We start from the raw sequence: 22,933 nt of genomic DNA on the forward strand, positions 1-22,933 counted from the left end.
ACAACTATTCAATTTAGTGTCGTCCTTCAGTTTGTTTCCTGCTTCAATTGTTTCCTGTTTAAGCTGCAAAGTGGGAGGGGCGCGGGAGGCAATGGTAAAGATCAATGAGAGATAACTAACAACAATTGTGTCATTTTCAAAAGAACGAGGGCCACAAGAGCACGGCCATCTAGCGTGTATAGCACATGGTTTCAGTTTTAATAATTATTATGGACAAGTTTTAGCGTTCTGGTGTGGGTTACAGTTTTTGGGGATTTTTTTTCTAACAGCCCTAATAAGATATTTTGGCTCTTTGAGGAACAATTTTTAACTAAACTTTTGAAGTTGATCTTTTCTAGTTAACGATTAACTCTAGTGGTTCCAAACAGCGTTATAATCTAACTTTTTTTTTAACTAACGCCAGGCTGGCCAACGGTTGCCAACGGCGACACATCGGACACGTCCTCGCGGTAGTGGCGCGGCACTCGTTCTGCGGTCAGAGTCAGAGTGGCCTAGGCGCTAGCCGATAAGCCCCGCCCACCGCGCGCGCGCCGCGGCACCATACCGGGATGGGCGCCATGGGCATCGTCGTCAGAGCATGCGCGCCTCCCGCTCCCGCCGCCGCGGCCGCGCCGGCACCCTCCGGCTCCAGGGACGCCGGTCAGGCCCAGCGGAGGAGCAAGCCCTCGAGGACCGGCCGTGTGCGCGTGCTCGGCGGCACTGGCCGTGTCGGAGGATCCACGGCCACCGCACTCTCCAAACTCTGCCCCAAGCTCGGCATCCTCGTCGGTGGCAGGAACCGGTAGGACCGGCAGGAGAGTAGCCTTTTTTCTTCAGGCTGAACCGATGCTACTTACTGACAGGCGCTGGCCGATTTTGCTTTGACAGGGAGAAAGGCGAGTCCATTGCAGCCAAGCTTGGGGGCCAGCCTGAGTTCGTCCAGGTCGACACCCGCAACGCAGGCATGTTGGAGGAAGCGCTGCAGGGTCAGTATCATACTAGCAGTCATGGTAATGCAATTCAAACATCACGCGTATTATGCTGTGACTAGTTCGGATCCGTCTTCCTCCCCTGGTACGCGCGCATCTGTCGCGCTCGTCCGCCCGCCTCGCAGTTTAACTGATTCCACCTGCCCCTGCTTGCTGATTTTTCATGTTTCTGTTTTACCATGTAGTGGTAGCTGTTCGCGGAGTTGCCAAACCGGAGGCAGCTGCGACGCCGGCGAGGCGCTCGCGCCCCATCCCTCTGGCTTCCGTGGCCGGTAGCTCCGATCTTCTCCCGTGTTCTTGAAATGTTTGCTGGCGCGTGTTGTCTGTTCGACGGAATGCCTGTGAGCTGTGACTGACATGAGTGTGCTGTCCGGTGGATTGCAGTGTGGAGTCTGGTTGCCACTGGCGCCGCAAATGCTGCCGAGCTATGGGACCCCTTGGCCCTGGTGAGGAAAATATCATGTGCTTTCCTCACACAAACAAAAAAATGTGCTTGCTTTCAAAATTAGTCCCCTTTCGCTTTTCAGCATGCCTTATGGAGCGGCGTTACCCATGTTTTTTTATAAAGACCATGCCTAGTTGATGTGTCAGGTTGTGTTTACAGCGTGGGTAATTCTGCCAATTAGAGCTATCCATATTCTGCCAATTATAGTAACGAGCAAACACGTACACATGTAATGCAGCCAACTCGTACTTCTTGTTTCTTTCTTGCTTCTATTTGCAGAAATATGAATAATGTAAGAATATCTTAGACCGTTGCTACAATTATTAATTGATTTCTCGTTAATTCCTTCAAACGGCTCGTTTCTTATCAGCACGGATCATCAGGACTCGTCTTGGCTGACCTTGGTATTGGAGATTGGTTTGGGGGTTTGCTGTTTTCAGCTGGGCAGCAGGCTAATGAGGCTGTCCAAGATCAGTTGTCTGCTCTTAGTTTCTCTAGGTCTGTTTTCTTTTGGCTTCTTGTACGCAGTTCTATCACCTAAGTTTTATTTTTCTATGTTACTGGACATATTTTCTTTATTTTATGTCTTATTACTAATCTTTACCTTTGGTTCTCCAGCCTAGCAGTTATTTTTGGTGCTGGACTTGTAACTAGTTTATCTCCTTGTACACTAAGTGTTCTACCACTAACTCTAGGATATATAGGTAACTATATTGTTTTGTTTGAGATGATTGTTGGCAAAAATGCCCAGAATTGATCATCATTAATTACTCTGATTCAGTGCTTTCTTCATAAACATTTAGGTGCATTTGGCTCAGGGAAAGGCCGATCCGAGGTAATTTAAGATGAGTGAAAAATTGTACTTCTTTATGCCATGGAAAAACTTGAAGATATTGCTATTTATCTGTTAGGATATGTATTACCACAAAGTTATCTTCACTGAAGGATTTACTTGACTAATTAAGGCTATGAATAATGTTGAAACCTGATTATTCTAGCTGGGGGCTTCCCTTGATACATGCATTGACTTGGCTTTTCTATCAATTATAGGTTGTTGGGAATTCAATTGCATTTTCACTAGGACTAGCAACAACCTTAGCCATTCTTGGTGTTGCTGCTTCTTTTGCTGGAAAGGCTTATGGTCAGGTAGGACAAGGGCTCCCAGTGGCTGCTTCCGGTTTGGCCATTATCATGGGATTGAACCTTCTGGAGGTAAATCACATGAAACAGAAACTACATATATAGACTGAAGCATGCCAATCAGAATTTCCTCCTACCTTGTTTCCTTAAGTTACAAGATGATTCAATCCCTGTATTTCTTGGTTTCTCATTATAAATACTACTGTAGAAGTACAAACCAATTTTGTGATAGTTTGTTACTTTGTTCTTATGATTTTCGTATTCCTGCTTGCTCCTGTAAAGTACATGTAACTACGTTATCAAATGTTCTGCCCTAAGCTGTTTATTATCTGTCCTTAACAGGTACTTGAATTGCAACTTCCCTCATTTTTCAGCGATTTTGACCCTCGAGCTGCTGCAGCTAACCTCCCTTCAGGTGTTACCTCCTCAGATCATTTTTATATTCCTTATTAAGATACCAATCTCTATATCACTATGTTTCTCTTTGTTCATGAATATATTTTTTAACTTATGTTGCATTATTGTCAGGTGTACAAGCATACCTTGCTGGTCTTACATTTGCATTGGCAGCATCACCTTGCAGCACACCTGTTCTTGCTACCCTTCTGGGATATGTCGCCACTTCAAGAGTATGATCTGATAAATTGCTTCAGTAGCCAGTACTTTATTACAATTATTTAAAATCCAACACATTGAGAACATTTTATTAGAGTTTTATCATGAGATTTGGATTAATCAGGAACCAGTAATTATATTCTATCATGAAGTACTTTATTTTAGATGATATGCTCTCCTAGCTTTTTTCTAAGATGCAGACGATGCCCTGTCACCACAACTTCAAGCTTCTTATTTCAGGACCCAATTATTGGAGGAAGTTTATTGTTGACATACACAACGGGCTATGTTGCGCCTCTTCTTATTGCAGCTTCATTTGCTGGAGCACTGCAGGTAAGAATGTTGTATTTTATTTATTTATTTTTGAGAATTTCATGATGGCGAAAAGGCTTCTAGCTTAGTTGGTATGAGTAGCACTCCTCAGGTCTTGAGTTCGACTCCCCGTGGGAGCGAATTTTTAGATTGGGGTTAAAAAATTCTCTCGCCTATCCCACGCCAAAGCACAAGCCTAAGGTCCGGCCCCGGTTGCGGTCAAATGGGCTACGATACCCCTGTGTATGGGTGAAGCAGGGGTGAGAAGGTCTTCTTAATTGTAATGCAGTGTGGGGGGTGGTCTTGCCCCCTAGGTCGAGGTAGAACTTCATGGTGGGTGTTCAAACCAAGTTAAGATTTATTAAACAAGATTGGAACTTTGAATTGTTCAGAAAGAATATAGTAACAGCATAAGATCAATTGATCAACGTAGTTTATTCTACTTTTGTGCCACTAATTATTAAGTTTGTCTTCTATAGAGTTTGTTGTCATTCAGAAGATATTCGGCATGGATAAACCCAATCAGGTATCTACTTGTTCTTGAAATTTGAGTGTTTTACTGCAAATTAACTGGTTAGATCTTGTTCCAACTACCCTTCTGCATTTTTTGCTTACAGTCAAGGTTTTAAAATTAAAGACATATGTCAAGCTTTCATTTAACTTTCTGATTATACACTCCCATTAATTGTTTAGCTTAGAAAAATTTGTAGGTCTTGGACTTTAGGTACATTGTTATGGATTGTGATGGGATTGGGGAATTGGAGAGGGGGTTGTAGTTGCAGGAATGCCGGTCGGGGCCTCCGCCCACAGCCGGGCAAGAAGAAGGCTTGCTTCTAATTCTTGCTTACCCTTAACTGATACAATGGTGTCTCTTTTATAGAGACGATTGACTTATCTCTATCCAACTAACCTAATCTGATCTAATCCTTATCCCTTCCCTAACTAATCTAATTCTTATCAACCAAATCTGATCTAATCCTTATCTCTTCCCTAACTAATTTGATCCAAATCAAATCTGATCTAATCTCGATATTGTTCATGCGCTACAGTAACCACGTGAACAATGCCTCCCTAACACTACACCCCACCTGGACATGCAGCTTGACCTCGAGCTACAACCTATCGATGACGTTAATGATGACTTCGCTAGACACAAACCTAACACCTAAAAATAAGTCTTTTACATCTCGACTTATTTTATTATTCCAAACCTGAATTAGACTGCGACTCTTTACTTTTTTTGACCCCTTAAGATAAGACAAACACCCTCTGCGCAATGGACCTGCACGTGCGCTGCCACCTGGATCCCATGGACGCCATCTGGATGAAAGGGGAGCACGTGGATGGCCACATGGAATGGGTCGCAACAATGACCAGCGGAGGCGCCCTCGTGGTGATCGATAGCGGAATGTGGTGGTGCTAGCCAGTGTGCCCTCGCCGATGACAAGGAAGGGAGTGCCTTCCCCACCGCCGCTGTCGTAGAGTTGGAGTTCGTCGTTTGCGGGATACACACCATGCTCGCACTTGGAGACAGCGGGCCAGCGCGGTTGCTGATGGCCGTCCGACAGGGTGAGGTCTTGCTCAGGTGTGGCAAGGTCGACCGCCACAAAGGCTGCCTCGAGCATCTGCCGGCGCACCTCCTGCAGCCGCCGACACACTAGGAGGCCACGCGTTGCAGCCTACAGCCGCACCGCCGTAGACACCTTTTAGGAACTCGCCCACGCAATCGCCTTCCTCTCTGTGAGCTGTGGCAAGGTTGCTGGGATGACTAGGCGCCGCCGCTTGAAGATGGGCGTTGTCCTTGCCGGCGTGTTAGGAGGCAATGTGTTGCCGCCTATAGCTGCGCCGTCGATGCTTAGATGCCATCCACGCCCCTGTAGAAGACGTCATCGCAATGCTGATGTGGCGGCACAGGCATGAGGGCGGTGAAGGAGAGTTGCCATCGTGAATTCCGGCGCCGTCGTTGATGAGAGGGTGTACGATGGAATTGGCGATGGTGATGGTGACATGTAGATGAGGTAAAGGGGCAGCCCCGTTGGTGCGGGGGCACCTACACCGATTGGGCGATGTGACGACGTCAGTGGCAGCAAGGGTGGTACCGTGGTCGCTGGTGGGTGCGTGATCGCCGACGGCTGTGGCACAGACTGGTGTTGGGAGGGACACGCCATGCGCACCATAGAGCGCACGAGGATGGCGAAGTTGTTGGTGATGGCGGTAAGACTGGCGTTGAGCTTGGCGTTGAGGCCCTCGAGGGTCATCGGAGTCGGATCGCCTGACATATCCGATACCAGATTGTTACGGACTGCGACGGGATTGGGAAATTGGAGAGAGTTGTAGTTGCAGGAACACGGCCGGGCAAGAAGGCTTGCTTCTAATTCTTACTTACCCTTAACCGATACAATGGTGTCTCTTTTATAGAGATGACTGACTTATCTCTATTCAACTTGTTAGATAACCGTCCTTGTAATGGGCCTGGCCCAATCACTCTGGTCTATTAATACACTGTCCAACCCATTCTAGGGTTAGGGTTTCACTATTCTACATGGTATCGAAGCCTTCCTCTCTCCCTCCCTTTCTCACGAGCCGCCGCCACCATCCCCCCTCCAAGGCGCCGCCGGCCACCTCCCTGGCCCAGCCGCCGCCCCCTCCTCCCCCTCCCCTTCCCTTAGCGCCTCCGGCCCCGTCCTTCCTGCGCCACCATGGCGCCGCCCCTCACTACAGGAATCCTAACGATTCCCGTCGACTAAACTAATTCCCGTCGGCCTCGGCCGAGGCCGACGGGAATAAGGTAACTCCCGTCGGCTATAAGACGACCGACGACAATAACTTTAATCCCCGTCGACTGACGTCCTAGCCGACGGGGATTAACTAACTCCCGTCGGTTAGCCTACGAGCCGACGGGGATTCGTTAACTCCCATCGGTTAGCCTATGAGCCGACAAGGATTCGTTAACTCCCGTCGGTCAGTGACCCAGGCCGACGGGAGTTAGGCTATTTACAGCCGCGGTGAACTCCCGCTCGGCTCATTTTCCTGCTCTCCGAACCGCCGCGCGCCGCTGTCTCTCCCCTGCGCCGCCGCCCCTCCCTACGCCGGCGCCCCTCCCCTACGCCGGCGCCCCACGGCCGCCTCGCAGCCCCACGGCCGCCGCCGGCCCACAGTCGCCCCACCGCCACGCGCCTCCCCGCGCCCCTACGCCGGCACCCCTCTCCAACGCCGCCACTGCCACGTCGCCACCGCCACACCACCTCGTCTCTCCACCGCAGCCGCCGCTGCACTCGTCGGTCCACCAGCGCCTCTCTCCTACATCACACGCCGCCGCTGCACTCGCCGGTCCGGCCGCCGCCGGCGCCCACGAATCCATTTCGCGCAAGGTCCTCCACGAAGAACGTCATCGAGGTATAATACTAAACCTATGCAATGCAAATATGTTAGAAGTGCTTAATATGTATGTTAATCAGTTTATTTTCGTCGGTTTTTTGTGGCCGACGGGAGTTAACTTTTATTCGATTAGAGTTAGCTTAAATATAAATTGTGTGCCTTGCAAGTATTAGGTTAAATATAAATTGTGTTTATTTTAGTTAATGATTTTGATTGTGAATGTCATGTTATGTAAGTATTGTTTCTACTACTTGTTGCAACTACATATATTTTTAGAAACTATGTGTCACCCGTTTCAAACCGCTATGCATCACATGTATGTATTATACATGTTTTGTGTGACGTGTATAAACATGAATGTCTTACACACGCTTTTTACTCGTACACAGCCGTAATAATGGGTGATAGACGTGATTGGATGTATGAAGGTTTCAAAAAGGGTGGGTGTCACACAAGTGAATGGTTTGCCAAAACTCAGATGTTTCTGGACCATGCAGCTGCTTTGTCACAAATAGATAATATTAGGTGTCCATGCAATAAATGTAGAAATATGACTAGCCACACCAAGAGGCAGGTCACACTACACCTGTGCTCACATGGTTTCGTGCTAGGGTATAAGGTCTGGTATCTCCACGAGGAGTCACGCCTTGAACGAGCAACAGAAGTAGAAGTTGATGACAGTGAAGATGTTGATAGGATGAACCAGATGCTTGAGGATCTACAGCCTGAACTGGCCCCAGATCATCATGATTCACCTACACCGGAGGTTCAGAAGTTCTTCGACCTCAAAGCGTCAGAAGAGCCTCTTCACGGGCACACTGACGTGACCGTCCTCGAATTCGTGACCCGGCTGATGTCAATCAAGTCCAAGTTTGCATTCTCAATTAATTGTTACAAGAAGCTTGTGGATTTGATTAGCGAGGTTCTTCCTACGGGTCACAAGATGCCCAAAGACATGTACCAGTCCAAGAAATTGCTTGTGGATTTGATTAGCCAGGTAGGCCCGATGGGGATTAATTAGTAACTCCTGTCGGCCAGGTAGGGCCGACGGGGATTAATTCTTTACCCCCGTCGGTTGGCCTGGTCGACGGCAATTAACAATAACTCCCGTCGGTCTATACGCGGTCGACAGGGATTACTTATTCCCGTCAGCCGCCGACGGGAATTAGGGTATCCCCGACATCCGATGGCCATCGACTTAAGATCGACGGGGAATTACTAATTCCCGTCGGTTTAGAGGTTATTCCCGTCGGTTTTCAGCCGACGGGGATTAACTGGATTCCTGTAGTGCCTCCTTCCCCTCACCGGCGGCGCGGACGCCGCGACTACTGGCCCGGACGCCGGCACCGGCGCGGCCCTACCCGCGGGCGCAGCCGCTCTGGCACTCGTCCTCCCCTTCACCACCGGCACAGACGCCGCCACCCCCACGCCGCCGTCGCTGGAGTGGCTGCCGGCCAGGGCGCCGCTGTCGTCGCGGCCCTGCCCGCGGGCGCTGCCGCCGGCCTACGCTCTGTCACCGTCTCCCTGCCGCCGGTCGACCAGCACCCCCTCACCAGCGTCGTTCCCCCTGGGCCCCGCAACGAGCTTGCTGTTGGTGGGCCCCCCCTACATCTCCGGCCTCGGGCCCCTCCCCGCCGGCTCCCCCGTTGCGCCGCACCAACTACAGCGGCCAGTGGCGGAGCCAGGATATCTCTAAGTCTAGGGCCGGATATAACATTAAAAAATTATACTGACTAAAAAAATAACCGTGCAAGTGCATAGATAATGTCACATATAAACTTTATTTGAACACAATAATTATAATTTAACGTAAAGTTGGCTTAAACAAGTACTTAAATAAATTCATCAATTTTTTGGGTTGCTTTCATCAACAATAGAAATACTTCATGAAATTGAATGGTATTACGTTATTACAAACATAATTAAAGAAAATAAACTACAAAATTATTTGGAACTGAACTAAAACAACTTGCAGCTGACTACAACGAGCATCCTATGACATTTGGCTATTATGGCTTCACAAGCCGAGCCTAATCACACCAAAAAAACTACACGACAATTTTAGTTAATTTTTTTAGCATGTAACTACTTAAACTCCATCCCAACTATGTTGAACAAAAATTGTCTCTTGTCTGGTTCGATAGACTCACCGACGATGTATGAAGATGTTGCATTCATCGCAAAGCGGTCGCAGCCGGCACAACTACTTGAGCATTGCGCTGTCGCGCAACTCGCGGACGAGCATCACACATCGCCACAGGTCGCAGTCGCTTGGCGTTTACGCGGCCGACCAGCCACACATATCGCTCGTCGGGTCGTGCCACCGTGCCGCTCGCCAGTTCACGCTTCACGCAGCTGCAGCCGCCTACCGTGCCGAAAGCCTAAAACCCTAGCACAGCCATGGGGCCACCAATGGCGCGTCGGCCTCTGCTTGTGTTGTAAACTGATTTTGGTGCTGTGGAAGTGTGGCATGTCCACTGTAGAGGCATACTGGGTCGACGCTAGTTCACGGGCTTTATTAATAACCTGGCTCAAGAGTAGGGCCTAGGCCCTAGTGGCCATAGGCCTACATCCTCCTCTGGCAGCGGCAACATGGGTCCCCGCTGGGTTTCTCTGCCCACGCAACCGCCACGTGGGTCGACGCCACTGCCCCCACGCCAACCTCACCGTCCAGATGGCAACTGCTCAACGTCTCCTCCTCGGGCACCCTCCAGACGCCCCGGCAACCCCCCGCCAACTCCCGAGGCACTTCTTGCCACTGGACTCGACGCCGACCACATCGCCGCCCTCCACGCACAGGCCGCCGGTCTTCACAACATTCGGTCCCGCGTGTCCATCGTTCTGGACCGGCATCCTCACACTACCTATTAGGATATGTAAATCAGGATCAATTAGAGTGATCCTGTAGACAGGCTAGTTGCTATGTATAGCACCCAGGAATAGCTTCCTTGTATAGGTGATAGCCTTCTATTTATGTACCTTCCATGTATGCCTGATTGGCTCTATATATGAAAGGCTCCCCACCCACATTGGGTGTGTGGTGATTCTCTCCTTTCCTGTTTATTCTACATGGTATCAGCTTAACCGATCCTTCCTCCACTCCCCACCGCACCCTCTGCTGTGCTGCCCCTCTCACCTAGGTCACCATGTCGACCGACTCCGCCACCAGCTTCTCCTCCAACATCATGGGCTCCTTCCCTGCCCCTGCTGTCCTCGTTGCTCCCTGTGAAACAATCAATGTCAAGAACCACATCCCAGTGATCCTGGAGCTGCAGAGGCCCAACTTCAACCAGTGGGAACCGTTCTTCACCTCTCTCTGTGGAAATTCGGACTCCTTTCCCACATCATAGAGGAGGCTGGTTCTGCCGACCCTACCTGGAACATTGCTGACGCCTGCGTTCGCAGTTGGCTCCTTGCTCTGTTGGGCCAGATGTCCTCGGCCTGGCGACGGCGCCAAATCAGACCGCGCGTGCCCTCTGGCTGGCCATCAGGCGCCTCTTCGAGGCCAACAAGGCCCCGCGCGCCATCTTCTTGGGCCACGAGTTATACTCGATGACCCAGGGCGACTCCTCCGTCAACGACTATGCCCAGAAAATGAAGGCCACCGCCGACGCGCTTCGTGATGTCGGTCGCATCATCACCGACTCGGAGCTCGTCCTCAACTTCCTGCGTGGCCTCAACCCTCGCTTCGCCAGCACCGCCGACAACATCGCCGATTCGCACCCGCTGCCGGACTTCGCCACCACCCGCGAGAAGCTTGTCCTGAAGGAGCTCCGCCTTGCCAACAAAGGCACTGTGGCAGCCCAGACGGCGTTCCACGCCGCATGCGACACTGGCTGTCGTACTGTCTCCAGCATCACCGGCGGCGGCTTCACCGGCCACCAGAGCGGCTATGGTGGCGGCCCTAGCAGCAGCAGCAACGACGGGAAGGGTGGTCGCTGGAAGAAGGGCAAGGGCGGCGCCCGAAATCTGCTGCACCGGCGGCTTCGTGGCTCTGCTACCCGCCCTGGACTGCTGGGCCGCACCAGCAGCCATGGCGTCCACCAGCGTGGGGCGGCCCTGGCGTGCTCGGGGCTCCTCCCCTGGCCCAGGCTCACACCGCCTTCGCCCCCGCTCAACTCTCCAGCGCCACGGACTCTGCTCCGCCTCCTCAACAGCAGCAGGGCGGCTGGGATCAGGCAGGACTCATCGCTGCCCTGAACCAAATGTCGCTTTAGGGGTTCGCCCCCTGGGTGCTGGACACCGGTGCCACCTCCCACATGTCGTCCTCGGATGGTATACTCCAATCCCGACTCCCCCCTCCTGCTTCTGGCATTACTGTTGGCAACAGCTGTACCATCCCAATCACATGTCGTGGCAAATCCACTCTGTCCACTCCCAATTCCACCTTTCGCCTTACTGATGTCTTGATTGCACCCGCCATTGTCCGCAACCTTCTTTCAGTTCGTCAATTCACTCGTGACAATAATTGTTCTATTGAATTTGACGCTTTTGGTTTTTCTGTCAAGGACCACCAGATGGGGCGTGTGATTCTTCGCTGCAATAGTGACAACGACCTATACACCTTCCCTTCACCATCGGTGCACCACTGCAGCCTCGCCGTTACCGCCACGCTTTGGCACCACCGCCTCGGTCACCCCGGATCCTCCAGCCTCGCCACCCTACAAAGCATGTCGATCATTTCATGTAATAAGAGCCCCCCTACCCTTTGCCATGCATGTCAGCTTGGCAAGCACGTGCGGCTACCATTTAGTCATTCTACATCTATGACCACTGCTCCTTTTGATTTAGTTCACTGTGATGTGTGGACGTCACCTGTACTGAGGACTTCAGGATTTAAATATTATCTTGTCCTACTTGATGATTTTTCATATTACTGTTGGTCCTTCCCGCTGCGACACAAATCTGAAGTACACCGCCACATAGTCGATTTCATCGCTTATGCTCAGACACAGTTTGCCACCACACCCAAATCATTTCAAGCCGATAATGGGACTGAGTTTGTTAACACTGCCACCACCTCATACCTCGCCAGTTGTGGCATCTTGCTGCGCCTCTCGTGTCCCTACACCTCACCACAAAATGGCAAAGCTGAACGCATGCTTCGCACAACAAACAACACCATCCGCACCATGCTCCTCCATGCGTTCATGCCGCCATCCTACTGGGCTGAGGCCCTCGCCACTGCCACTTTTCTCCTGAATAGGCGTCCTTCCTCCTCCATCCAAAACCAGATACCTTACCAACTCCTCCACAAACGCCTCCTGGACTACTCCTCACTTCGCATTTTCGGATGCCTTTGCTATCCGAATCTCACCGCCACCTCTCCCCACAAACTCGCCCCACGATCAGCACCCTGCGTCTTCTTAGGCTATCCCTCCTCCCACAAGGGATATCGCTGCCTTGACATGTCCACCCGTCGCATTATCATCTCTCGCCATGTAATATTTGATGAGTCCGTGTTCCCGTTCTCGGCAGCACCTTCAGTGGCCTCCGTGCCGTCCTCACTTGATTATCTGATGCAGGGACTATCTTCACAGTCGGCACCTGCGAGCACTGCTTGCCTGCCCGCTGTACCCACGGCTGCCCCGCCCCTGGACGAATCCCCAGACATTCATGATCTGGCCATTCTCTAGCTGGGCCCCCATGCTGCTCCTACGGGCGAGCACCCTCCCACCGCTCCCCCTGCGGGTGGGTCTTTGCTGGGCGGTCAGCGCTTCGGCGCAGTCTACAGCCGACGCGCCCGGCCTCCTGCAGAGCAGGCTAGCTTCGTAGAGGCACCTGCAACGCCTCCTGTTGTGCCACCGGCACCCCAGGCGCCTCCAGCACCAGCAGCAGCGCCACCTGCTGTGCCAGCAGTAGCAGCACCAGCGACACCTGCTGTGCAATCAGTAGCACCAGATGCTGCCCCTGGTGCCGCAGCTCCGGCTCCTCGGCCTGAATCGCGTCCTGTGACCCGATCCCAGACCGGCACACTTCGCACCGTCCACCGCTACGGCTTCTCTGCATCCGCCACTTCGCCCCTTCCAGCGAACTACCGCAGCGCGCTTGCCGATCCCAATTGGCGCGCTGCAATGGCGGAAGAGCACAAGGCGCTGATTGACAATGGTACTTGGCGCCTTGTGCCTCGACCACCTGGTGCGAACATCGTCACTGGCAAGTGGCTGTTCAAGCACAAGTTCAACTCTGATGGCTCCCTAGCCCGGCATAAGGCGAGGTGGGTTGTTCGCGGCTTCTCCTAGCAGGCCGGCGTCGACTACGACGAGACGTTCAGCCCGGTCGTCAAGCCGGCCACGATCCGCACCGTCCTCAGCATCGCCGCGTCGCGGGATTGGCCCATCTGCCAGCTCGATGTGAAGAATGCCTTTCTTCACGACCACCTTGAGGAGACCGTCTACTGCCAGCAGCCATCTGGCTTCGTCGACTCTGCTGCCTCTGACCACGTTTGTTTGCTGCAGAAGTCCTTATATGGACTCAAACAGGCTCCGCGAGCCTGGAACCAACGCTTCTCCACGTTCATCTGCAGCATCGGCTTCACCGCCTCCAAGACAGACGCCTCCTTGTTTATCTACAAGGCTGGCGACGAGCTGGCCTACCTTCTCTACGTCGACGACATCATTGTCACCGCGTCGTCTTCAGCCCTACTCCAGCATGTCATCGCACGCCTCCACTCGGAGTTCGCCATGACCGACCTCGGTGATCTACACCACTTCCTCGGCATCACGGTGACTCGGGACAGCAGCGGGTTGTTCCTTTCACAGCGACAGTACGCCTTCGATCTTCTCTAGCGTGCTGGCATGTCCGAGTGCCACCCTACTGCCACCCCTGTGGACGCCAGGGCCAAGCTGTCTGCCATAGAGGGCACTCCAGTTCCTGACCCCTCGGAGTACAGGAGCCTCACTGGTGCACTCCAGTACCTCATCCTAACGAGGCCGGACCTCGCCTATGATGTACAGCAGGTCTGCCTCTTCATGCATGACCCTCGCGAACCGCACCTTGCGCTGATCAAGCGTATCCTGCGGTACGTCAAGGGCTCCATGTCAACTGGTCTGCAGCTGGGCTCCGGCACCATCGACCAACTCACTGCCTACTCCGACGCTGACTGGGCCGGTTGCCCTGACACACGCCGCTCCACCTCCGGTTTCTGCGTCTTTCTCGGCGACAACTTGGTCTCTTGGTCCTCCAAGCGCCAGACGACGGTGTCTCGCTCCAGCGCCAAGGCTGAGTATCGCACTGTGGCTCACGCTGTGGCTGAGTGCTGCTGGCTGCGTCAGCTGCTCCAGGAGCTGCACATCTCGATTTTGCACGCCACGATAGTCTACTGCGACAATGTGAGTGTTGTCTATATGACCGCCAACCTAGTCCATCATCGTCGCACTAAGCACATCGAGATTGACATCCACTTCGTCCGTGAGAAGGTCGCCCTGGGGCAGTTCCGAGTTCTTCATGTTCCCTCCGCCTACCAGTTCGTGGATATGATGACCAAGGGTCTACCCGTCCAGCTCTTCACTGATTTCAGGACCAGTCTGTGCGTCCGTGAGTCTCCCGCTGCGACTGCGGGCGGATATTAGGATATGTAAATCAGGATCAATTAGAGTGATCTTGTAGACAGGCTAGTTGCTATGTATAGCACCCAGGAATAGCTTCCTTGTATAGGTGATAGCCTTCTATTTATGTACCTTCCATGTATGCCTGATTGGCTCTATATATGAAAGGCTCCCCACCCACATTGGGTGTGTGGTGATTCTCTCCTTTCATGTTTATTCTACACTACCCTCGCTGGAGAGGGCAGGTCATCCTCACCCTGCGGCGCTACGCCCTCGACGACCATGCCCTTGACGACGTCGCCACCCCGCTGTCCCCGGCCTGGTCCCTGATGGACACCGTGGTGCTCTCATGGCTCCACGAAACTATCACCATCGAGCTCTAGGACATCATCCGCGACCAGGCGAACATGGGCCGTCAGGCGTGGCTCGCCCTCGAGGAACAGTTCCTCGGGAACCGAGACGCTCGAGCTCTTCACCTCGACACCCAGTTCCACCAGTTCTCCCAGGGGGGATCTCGACGTGGGGGAGTACTGTCGGCAGATGAAGGGCCTGGCGGACTCCCTCCGTGATCTCGCCGAGCCGGTGGCGGATCGCACCTTGGTGCTGAACCTCCTGCGGGGCCTCAGCCCCCGCTACGGTCACTTGAAGGCTCTCATCAAGCGGACCGTGCCTTTCCCCACCTTCCATGCGGTGTGGAATGAGCTTCTCCTCGAGGAGCTCACCATGGCGCACGAGGCTCACACGCCGGCCTCGGCACTCTACAGTGCCAACACCGGTGCCCAGGCGTCTTCCGGGGGACATGCCCCCCCCGCACCTCGTCTGTCGGGCCCCCCACTCGCCCTCCCACCGTGACCCCCCGTCGCGCTTCCACCACCGACGGAGGCCGTCGCCGTCGCCCTCACAAGGGCGGTCGTGGGGGTGGCAGTTCCTCGTGCGGAGGTACCACCGGCCGGGGCGACGACCAACACTGGCCATCATTCTACAACCCCTAGACCGGCACCATCTCCATGTGGTCGGGTCCGACTCCCGATGCCTCTCGCCCTCCGGCTCCGGCGTCGGCCCTCCTGACCACGCCACCTGCCTACGGCGTGCCACCATATGGTGCGCCACCGACGACCCCGACACCACCTCCGCTCTAGCCTATGGGGCCATCCACCACAACACCATGCTCCCCGTTTGTCGGAGGCTGGACGCCAACGCCCTCGCCGCCGCCTACAGCACCATGGCGTTGGCCCCACCATCCTCTGACTGGGTCATCGACTCCGGTGCATCCTATCACACCACTCCCACCACAGGCATGCTCTCTCACTCCCATCCACCTCCTTCCACACACCCTACCTCTATCGTCGTTGGCAACGGGTCCACTCTTCCAGTCACCTTAGTAGGTGCCTCGGTTCTCCCCGGACCGTTCTACCTCAACGACGTTCTCGTAGCCCGTCACATCGCTCACAATCTCCTTTCTGTCCGTCGGTTCACCACTGACAATTCTTGTTCCATTGAGTGACCCTACTGGTTTTTCTGTGAAGGATCTGGCCACCAGGACCCCACTCGCCCGATGTGACAGCGTCGGGCCCCTCTACACACTCCGGTCGTCGTCCACCGTCGTGTCTCCACCTCCCGTCCTGGTCTCCACCGCCACCTCCACCACCTGGCATCGTCGTCTCGACCACCTAGGACCTGACGTCATAACCAAGCTTTCCAGCACTTTAGATTCTTCTTGTAACAGGGGACATTTTGTGGGCCTCTGTCATGCTTGTCAGCTTGGTGGCCATACCCATCTCCCTTTTCCTACATCTTCTAGGGCTGCACAGGCTTTTGACCTGGTTCATTGTGACCTCTGGACCTCCCCTGTACTCAGTCTGTCTGGATTCAAATACTATTTGGTGATTTTGGACGATTTTCCCATTTTCTATGGACTTTTCCTCTCCGATTGAAATCTGACACGTTTTCCACCCTTACTCAATTCTTCGCCTGGGTCTCCACCCAGTTCCGTCGCCCCATCCGTGCACTGCAGTGTGACAATGGCCGCGAGTTTGACAACCACGCCTCTCGGTCGTTCTTCCTCGCCAGTGGTGTTCAGTTGCGTCTCTCGTGCCCCCCTACACCTCTGCCCAGAACGGTTGGGCCGAGCACATGATTCGCACCACCACCAACACGATCCGCTGCCTTCTCTTCCAGGCGTCTCTTCCTGCCCGCTACTGGGCAGAGGCCCTTCACACAGCCACCCACCTCCTCAACCGCCTCCCCTCGAAGGCGGTGAGCCACCCCACCCCCTATTTCGCCATGTACGGCACCGCACCTTCCTACGCCCACCTCCACATATTTGGTTGTGCCTGCTATCCCAACACTTCCGCTACTGCTCCTCATAAGCTGTCTCCACGCTCCACTCGCTGCCTCTTCCTTGGCTACTCCCCTGATCACAAGGGGGATCGTTGTCTTGAGCTCACTTCCAATCGCATCATCATCTCTCGTCACGTCGTCTTCGACGAAGATGTGTTTCCCCTTGCTGCCTCCTTCCTACCCACCGACCTCAACTCCCTGCTTGAGTCCGATCTGAGTACCCATCCCCCCGGGCACCTCGCCTCGCAACGTTGCCCGCGCCACGCGCGGCTTCCCCGTCTTCGCGTGTGGCTCCATCGGCCTTGACGCCCCCGCTCGCAATTCTTCCCACACCATGTGCGGCCACGTCGCCTGCGCCTCCACCTCGCACGGTCCCGTTGACCCTGCCTGCGCCTCGTGCGGCCCCGTTGACTCCGTCCGCGCCACGTTCAGCCCTGTCGACCCCGCCTGCGCCACGCGCGTCCACGCCGACTCCGGCCCCGTCGACGCGCGGGAATCGCTTCGCCGACCCCGCCCTCGTCTACCACTGCCGCGGGCACGCGCCTCCCTCAGCGCCCGCGGACCCGGCCCCTCGATAAGCGCGGCCAGATTCGCCGATCCCGTCGTCGTTTATCATTGTCGCGGGCCTGCCATGCCAGCGGCCCCCGCGCCGTCGGTGTACCACCCGGTCGCCATTCACCGCGACCCCGGACACGTTCACCCCATGGTGACTCGCCGCAGCGCCGGTGTTCTTCGGCCAGTCGACCGGCTGATTCTGGCTGCTGACACAACCACTGCTCCACCGGACGCCTCCCCGGTCCCTTCCTCCGTTCGCACCGTGCTCGCCGACCCTCACTGGTGTCAGGCCATGGAGGAGTATGCGGCCCTGCTGGCCAACCACACCTGGGACCTGGTGCCACATCCACCCGGCACCAATGTGGTCACTGGAAAGTGGCTCTTCCGTCACAAACTGACTTCGGTCGGCTCCCTCGACCGCTACAAGGCTCGCTGGGTCCTCCGGAGCTTCACTCAGCGCCTCGGCGTGGACTACGATGAGACCTTCAGCCCCGTTGTCGGCGTTTCGAACCCGGGGGGTCCCTGGACCGACGAGTAAATTGTCGCCGCGTGCCCCAGCACAGATGGGTCGGCGCGAGACGGGGCGCGAAGGGGGGAAGAGGAGCCGGAGGGAGACAGGCGTGAGAGGTGAAACCCGCGGCCTTCGTGATTGTCCCGCGCCCAGGTCGGGTGCGCTTGCAGTAGGGGGTTACAAGCGTCCACGCGGGAGGGAGCGAGCGGCCTCACGCGAGCGCCGTCCCGTCCTTCCCCGCGCGGCCAACCTTCTGTAAGAGGGCCCTGAACCTTCCTTTTATAGGCGTAAGGAAAGGATCCAGGTGTACAATGGGGGGTGTAGCAGTGTGCTAATGTGTCTAGCGGAGGAGAGCTAGTGCCCTAAGTACATGCCATCGTGGCAGCCGGAGAGGTTTTGGCACCCGGTTCGTGTGGTGTCGTGGCCATCGGAGGAGCGCTGGAGCCTGGCGGAAGGACAGCTGTCGGGGCTGTCGAGTCCTTACTGACGTCTTCTTGCTTCCGTAAGGGGGCTGAGAGCCGCCGTCGTCATAGAGCGTGCGGGGCGCCATCATTACTTGTTTAGCGGAGCGAGCCCGATGGGACGCCGGTCTTGTTCCCCGTAGCCCGAGTCAGCTTGGGGTAGGGTAATGATGGCGACTCCCATGATGTGGTCGGTCCGAGCCCTGGGTTGGGCGAGGTGGAGGCTCCTCCGAGGTCGAGGTCGAGTCTGTCTTCCGAGGCCGAGGTCGAGTCCGAGCCCCTGGGTCGGGCGAGGCGGAGACCGTCGGCTGAGGCCAGGGCCGAGTCCGAGCCCTGGGGTCGGGCGATGCGGAGTTCGTCGTCTTCCGGGGCTGAGCCCGAGTTCGAGCCCTGGGGTCGGGCGAAGCGGAGTTCGTCGTCTTCCGGGGCTGAGCCCGAGTCCGAGCCCTGGGGTCGGGCGAAGCGGAGTCCGTCGTCTTCCGGGGCTGAGCCCGAGTCCGAGCCCTGGGGTCGGGCGGAGCGGAGTTTGTCGTCTTCCGGGGCTGAGCCCGAGTCTGAGCCCTGGGGTCGGGCGAAGCGGAGTTCGTCGTCTTCCGGGGCTGAGCCCGAGTCCGAGCCCTGGGGTCGGGCGAAGCGGAGTTTCCTATGACGCCTGAAGCTGGACTTGGCTGCTGTCAGCCCCACTCTGTCGAGTGGCACAGCAGTCGGAGCGACGCAGGCGACGCTGTCCTCTTGTCAGACCTGTCAGTGGAGCGGCGAAGTGACTACGGTCACTTCGGCTCTGTCAACTGGAGGGCGCGCGTCAGGATAAAGGTGTCAGGCCACCTTTACATTAAATGTCCCTGCGATTTGGTCGGTTGGCGTGGTGATTTGGCCAAGGTTGCTTCTTGGTGAAGACTGGGCCTCGGGCGAGCCGAAGGTGTGTGTTGCTGGAGGGGTCCTCGGGCGAGACGTAGATCCTCCGAGGTCGGCTGCCCTTGCCCGAGGCTGGGCTCGGGCGACGCGTGATCGCGTCCCTCGAATGGACCGATCCTTGACTTAGTCGCACCCATCAGGCCTTTGCAGCTTTGTGCTGATGGGGGTTACCAGCTGAGATTTAGGAGCCTTGAGGGTACCCCTAATTATGGTCCCCGACAGTAGCCCCCGAGCCTCGAAGGGAGTGTTAATACTCGCTTGGAGGCTTTTGTCGCACTTTTTTGCAAGGGGACCAGCCTTTCTTGGTTGCGTTTTGTTCCGGTGGGTGCGCGCGAGCGCACCCGCCGGGTGTAGCCCCCGAGGCCTCGGAGGAGTGGTTTGACTCCTTCGAGGTCTTAGTGCGTTTCGCAACACTTCGGCTGGTCTGGTTGTTCCCTCATGCGAGCTGGCCGTAGCCCGGGTGCACGGTCGGGTCCCAAGTTCTCGGGCTGGTATGTTGACGATGTCAACGGTTTGGTTGGAGCCGGGTTTGCGAGAGCAGCCCCCGAGCCTCTGCACAGGGCGAGAGGACGGTCAAGGACAGACTCGACTTTTTTACATACGCCCCTGCGTCGCCTTTCCGCAAGGAGGAGGGGGGAAAAGCGCCATGTTGCCCTTGGAGGGCGCCGAACATGGTGTCTCCAGTGAGCTGCTGACGGGTAATCCGAGTGGACGCTCGTGCCCCATTTGTTAGGGGTCGGCTAGAGGCCCGGAGGCGCGCTCCAAAAGTACCTGCGGGTGATCTGCCGGACCCGGTCCCTTTTTGACGGGGTCCGAGGGCTCGATGCCTCCCTCTGATGGAATTCCGTTACAAGATCGTTCCCGCTGGTCTCGGAAATGTCCTAGGGTACCTCGGGAGCGTAGCCCGAGCCTTGGTTATGTACCGAACGTACCCAGGGTCATCCCTCGCTCTGTGTCTGAGGCGGCTGTGAACCCTTCGTGGGCCAGCCTACGAACCCCTGATCAGTAGTTGGCGCGGAGCCCGAGTGGCCTGAGGCGGCCGTTGAACCCTTCCGAGGGGCCGACCCTCGAACCTCTGACCAGTAATGGGCGCGGAGCCCGAGCGCTCTGAGGCGGCTGTTGAACCCCTCCGAGGGGCCAGCCTTCGAACCTCTGATCAGTAGGGGGGCTCGGGGCCCGTTTCCTTCGCGGGGAAGGATCCCTTTCGGGGTATCCCCCTTTCCCGGTCCCTGTGGTAAGAGAGAGAAAGAGGAAAAGGGAAAGAATACGAAATCGAGATAACGTGGCGCACCTTTTTTGACGCGGCCATTATGGCGAAGGCGAAGTGTCGCTCGGTTCTCCTGCCAAAGGCGCCGCCTGTCCCGCCGCGGAGTTAATGCGACGGGGCGAGTGGTTCGTGGGGCAGCCGTTGCGCGTGCGCGAGCCGTTCGAGGAGCGGAACACGGGCGCGTCGTCTTCACGCCGTGGGAGAGGGTTTTCTCGCTGTCCCACGAGGTGACGTGAGCTTGGCTGACGACGTGACCGCTGCTTCTGCCCACCTGCCACCGCCATTACTGCCGGCCCATTTTTGGCCGTATTGACCGTCGCGCCTTCTCCCGCGGCTGACTGGCCCGAGACCGATGCGCCTGGCTGGCACTGTTGGGTCATACGCAGGGTTGCCTCAAGTCGCGGTACTGGTTCCGCAGTCGAGGAGGCGCGGTAGTGGCGCGAGTGGCGGTGCAGTTGCTCGCACGTAGCAACCGGCGCGCCGGTTGCATGACGTGTGGGCCTGGGCCTCCATGCTGGGCGCGTTGGAGTCGGAGGGGTGCGCCCACTTGGCGCGGTTGCATGCCGACTGCATGGCTGTCCGCCCTTTCACCCGCTGGTCTGGGCGAAAGTGGAGGAATGCTTGTAACCGCTGGGCAGTTGCATGCACCGCGCGCGGCGGTTTGGCTTCTTCTGCCCTGGGCCAGCTTGCATGACGCGTGGGACCCAGCCCCCGTGTCGTAGGGGGAGGACCTTGGAGCGTGTTGGAGAAGACTCAGCCCGCGATGGCTGGGGACGCAGGTGGGGAGAGTCGCCTTTAAAAGGAGGGTGATCCCCTTGAAATGCGACCATGTCTTTGCGCTCCCTTATGCACCGCGTCTTTCCACCTTCCGAGCCCCCGGATGGGGAACACCCGCAATCCTTCCGCCTTGTCGTCGGAGGAGCGCAACTTCGCGGAAGTTGGTACCTTTCAGCCATTGTTCGGCTTCAAGGATTTTCATCAGGCGGCCCGGCTGCATCCCCTCGCCGGTGGTCACCCAAGACGGTGACCACCAGCCCCTGGGTGGGGAGAAGCAAGCCGGGCTGCGGCCTCTGCCCCTCCCTCAGCTTCAAGGATGTTCATCATCAGTGCTGGGGAGGGGAGTGCGCCGAGTTGGGGTCGGTCCTTGCGCGGGCGGCGGCCCGCTCCTTCCCTCAGTGATCGGGGGGAAGGGCGTTCGCCGTTCGTGGCGCTGGCAGCTGCCGCGTGCCCGGCTTTCTGACCCGAGTGGCTTCGGAGCCGCTTCCGGCGCCGCCTTCCGCCACGGCAGCCGGAAGAGGTTTCTCCGCCGACGAGATAGCCGGTGCCGCCCACGGACTGACCTCCAACTCTACGGTCTTCTGCCCGTCCTTGCCTCTCGAGTGAGGGCATGGGCGAGGGCCTTATGGCAGCAGCATCCGCCCTGAGGTCATCGCTGCTGCTGTTCGGCCCCCCGGAGCAGAAGTCGTCGTCGTCGCTGCTGCTGGAGCGGGCAACGGCGAGCCATCCGTCGGCCTTTGTTGCTCCGCAGGCCCCCCCAATCGTGTGGGGTTGTTCGTACCTGCGGAGGTGGAACCGGAGTTCCGTTTGTAATGGCACCTTGAGTGCCGGTGTCTTGTTCATTGCGGCTGTCGGGGCCTGAACATGTATGTATTTTTGGCGCGGAGCCGTGTTTTTTCCTCATTACGAGCACTAAGACTCGCCTGTCGGCTATCTGAACCGCTTCACCAAGCGTGAGTTGCCTCGTGCAAAGGTGACGAGTGAGGTATCCGTACCCCGGAGGCGTAGGAGTCCCTCGGCTCGGTCGGCCTTGCTGTCCGAGGCTTCTCTTGCTTAGTTAAATGAACCCTCGACCGCTCTTCGATGAGCCGAAGCCGGAGGTAGCGGTGTCGGCACGGACAGAGGCAGAGTTGGCTCGAAAAGAAGATTTGGTCGGCCAGAGCATGGCCGGGTCGTCCACTGGCGGGACCGACGCCGGAGTCGAGTTGCCGGGGCCGCGAGCCTGGCCGATGTCCTCGGGGGACAGCTGGCTGAGGCCTCGGGGTGGCCGGTCGAGCCGTCTGCTCGAGCCGGATTCCTGGAGAAGACCCTGGCGGCGATGGCCCGGGCGTGGTGCTGATGTCGTCCTTCGGAGTGGGGGATCCTCCAACCTCGTCGCCGTCCGAGGCTAGGTCAGACCCCGCCGAAGGTGTAGTTCACGCCGAGGGTGCTGCTGCTCCCTTCATCTGTCAAGATCCGAGCCTGCGGGATCGGATTATCTTGTAGTGTGTGTATGTTTTCTGCGGCCGCCGAGGCCCAAACACACTGTCGTCGTGTTGTAAAACTGCGTTTCTTTTCCTCTTGTTTTGAGTATTCGGACTTATTTGTCGGTAACAGAATTGTTCGTCCGAGCGAGAGTTACTTTTCACGGAAGGTGATGAGTGAGGTATCCGTATCCCGGAGGCGTAGGAATCCCTCGGCTCGGTCAGCCTTGCCGCTTACG

The 22,933-nt window shown here is 56.3% G+C and overlaps 1 protein-coding gene across 8 annotated transcripts in view; it reads left to right on the forward strand.

The window, feature by feature from the left end:
- Window positions 1-428: 428 nt before the first annotated feature.
- LOC103647117 (cytochrome c-type biogenesis ccda-like chloroplastic protein 2) overlaps window positions 429-22,933 on the forward strand; it is a 40,089-nt gene continuing 17,584 nt past the window's right edge. For 3 of the 8 annotated variants that reach the window (XM_035965363.1, XM_020548420.2, XM_008671674.3), the window contains exons 1-12: window positions 429-781; window positions 868-965; window positions 1,154-1,240; window positions 1,353-1,414; window positions 1,784-1,911; window positions 2,032-2,117; window positions 2,217-2,248; window positions 2,464-2,625; window positions 2,896-2,968; window positions 3,082-3,182; window positions 3,409-3,501; window positions 3,960-4,006. In XM_035965363.1, coding sequence (XP_035821256.1) covers window positions 549-781; window positions 868-965; window positions 1,154-1,240; window positions 1,353-1,414; window positions 1,784-1,911; window positions 2,032-2,117; window positions 2,217-2,248; window positions 2,464-2,625; window positions 2,896-2,968; window positions 3,082-3,182; window positions 3,409-3,501; window positions 3,960-4,006 — 1,202 coding nt within the window. In that variant the 5' untranslated portion in view covers window positions 429-548. Of the gene's footprint in view, window positions 782-867; window positions 990-1,153; window positions 1,241-1,352; window positions 1,415-1,783; window positions 1,912-2,031; window positions 2,118-2,216; window positions 2,249-2,463; window positions 2,626-2,895; window positions 2,969-3,081; window positions 3,183-3,408; window positions 3,502-3,959; window positions 4,007-22,933 lie in introns of all 8 variants that reach the window. The other 5 variants (XM_008671675.4, XM_008671672.3, XM_008671670.3 and 2 more) reach the window with 3 other exon arrangements.

This window comes from Zea mays, chromosome 2, assembly GCF_902167145.1.
Source record: "Zea mays cultivar B73 chromosome 2, Zm-B73-REFERENCE-NAM-5.0, whole genome shotgun sequence".
NCBI lineage: Eukaryota > Viridiplantae > Streptophyta > Magnoliopsida > Poales > Poaceae > Zea > Zea mays.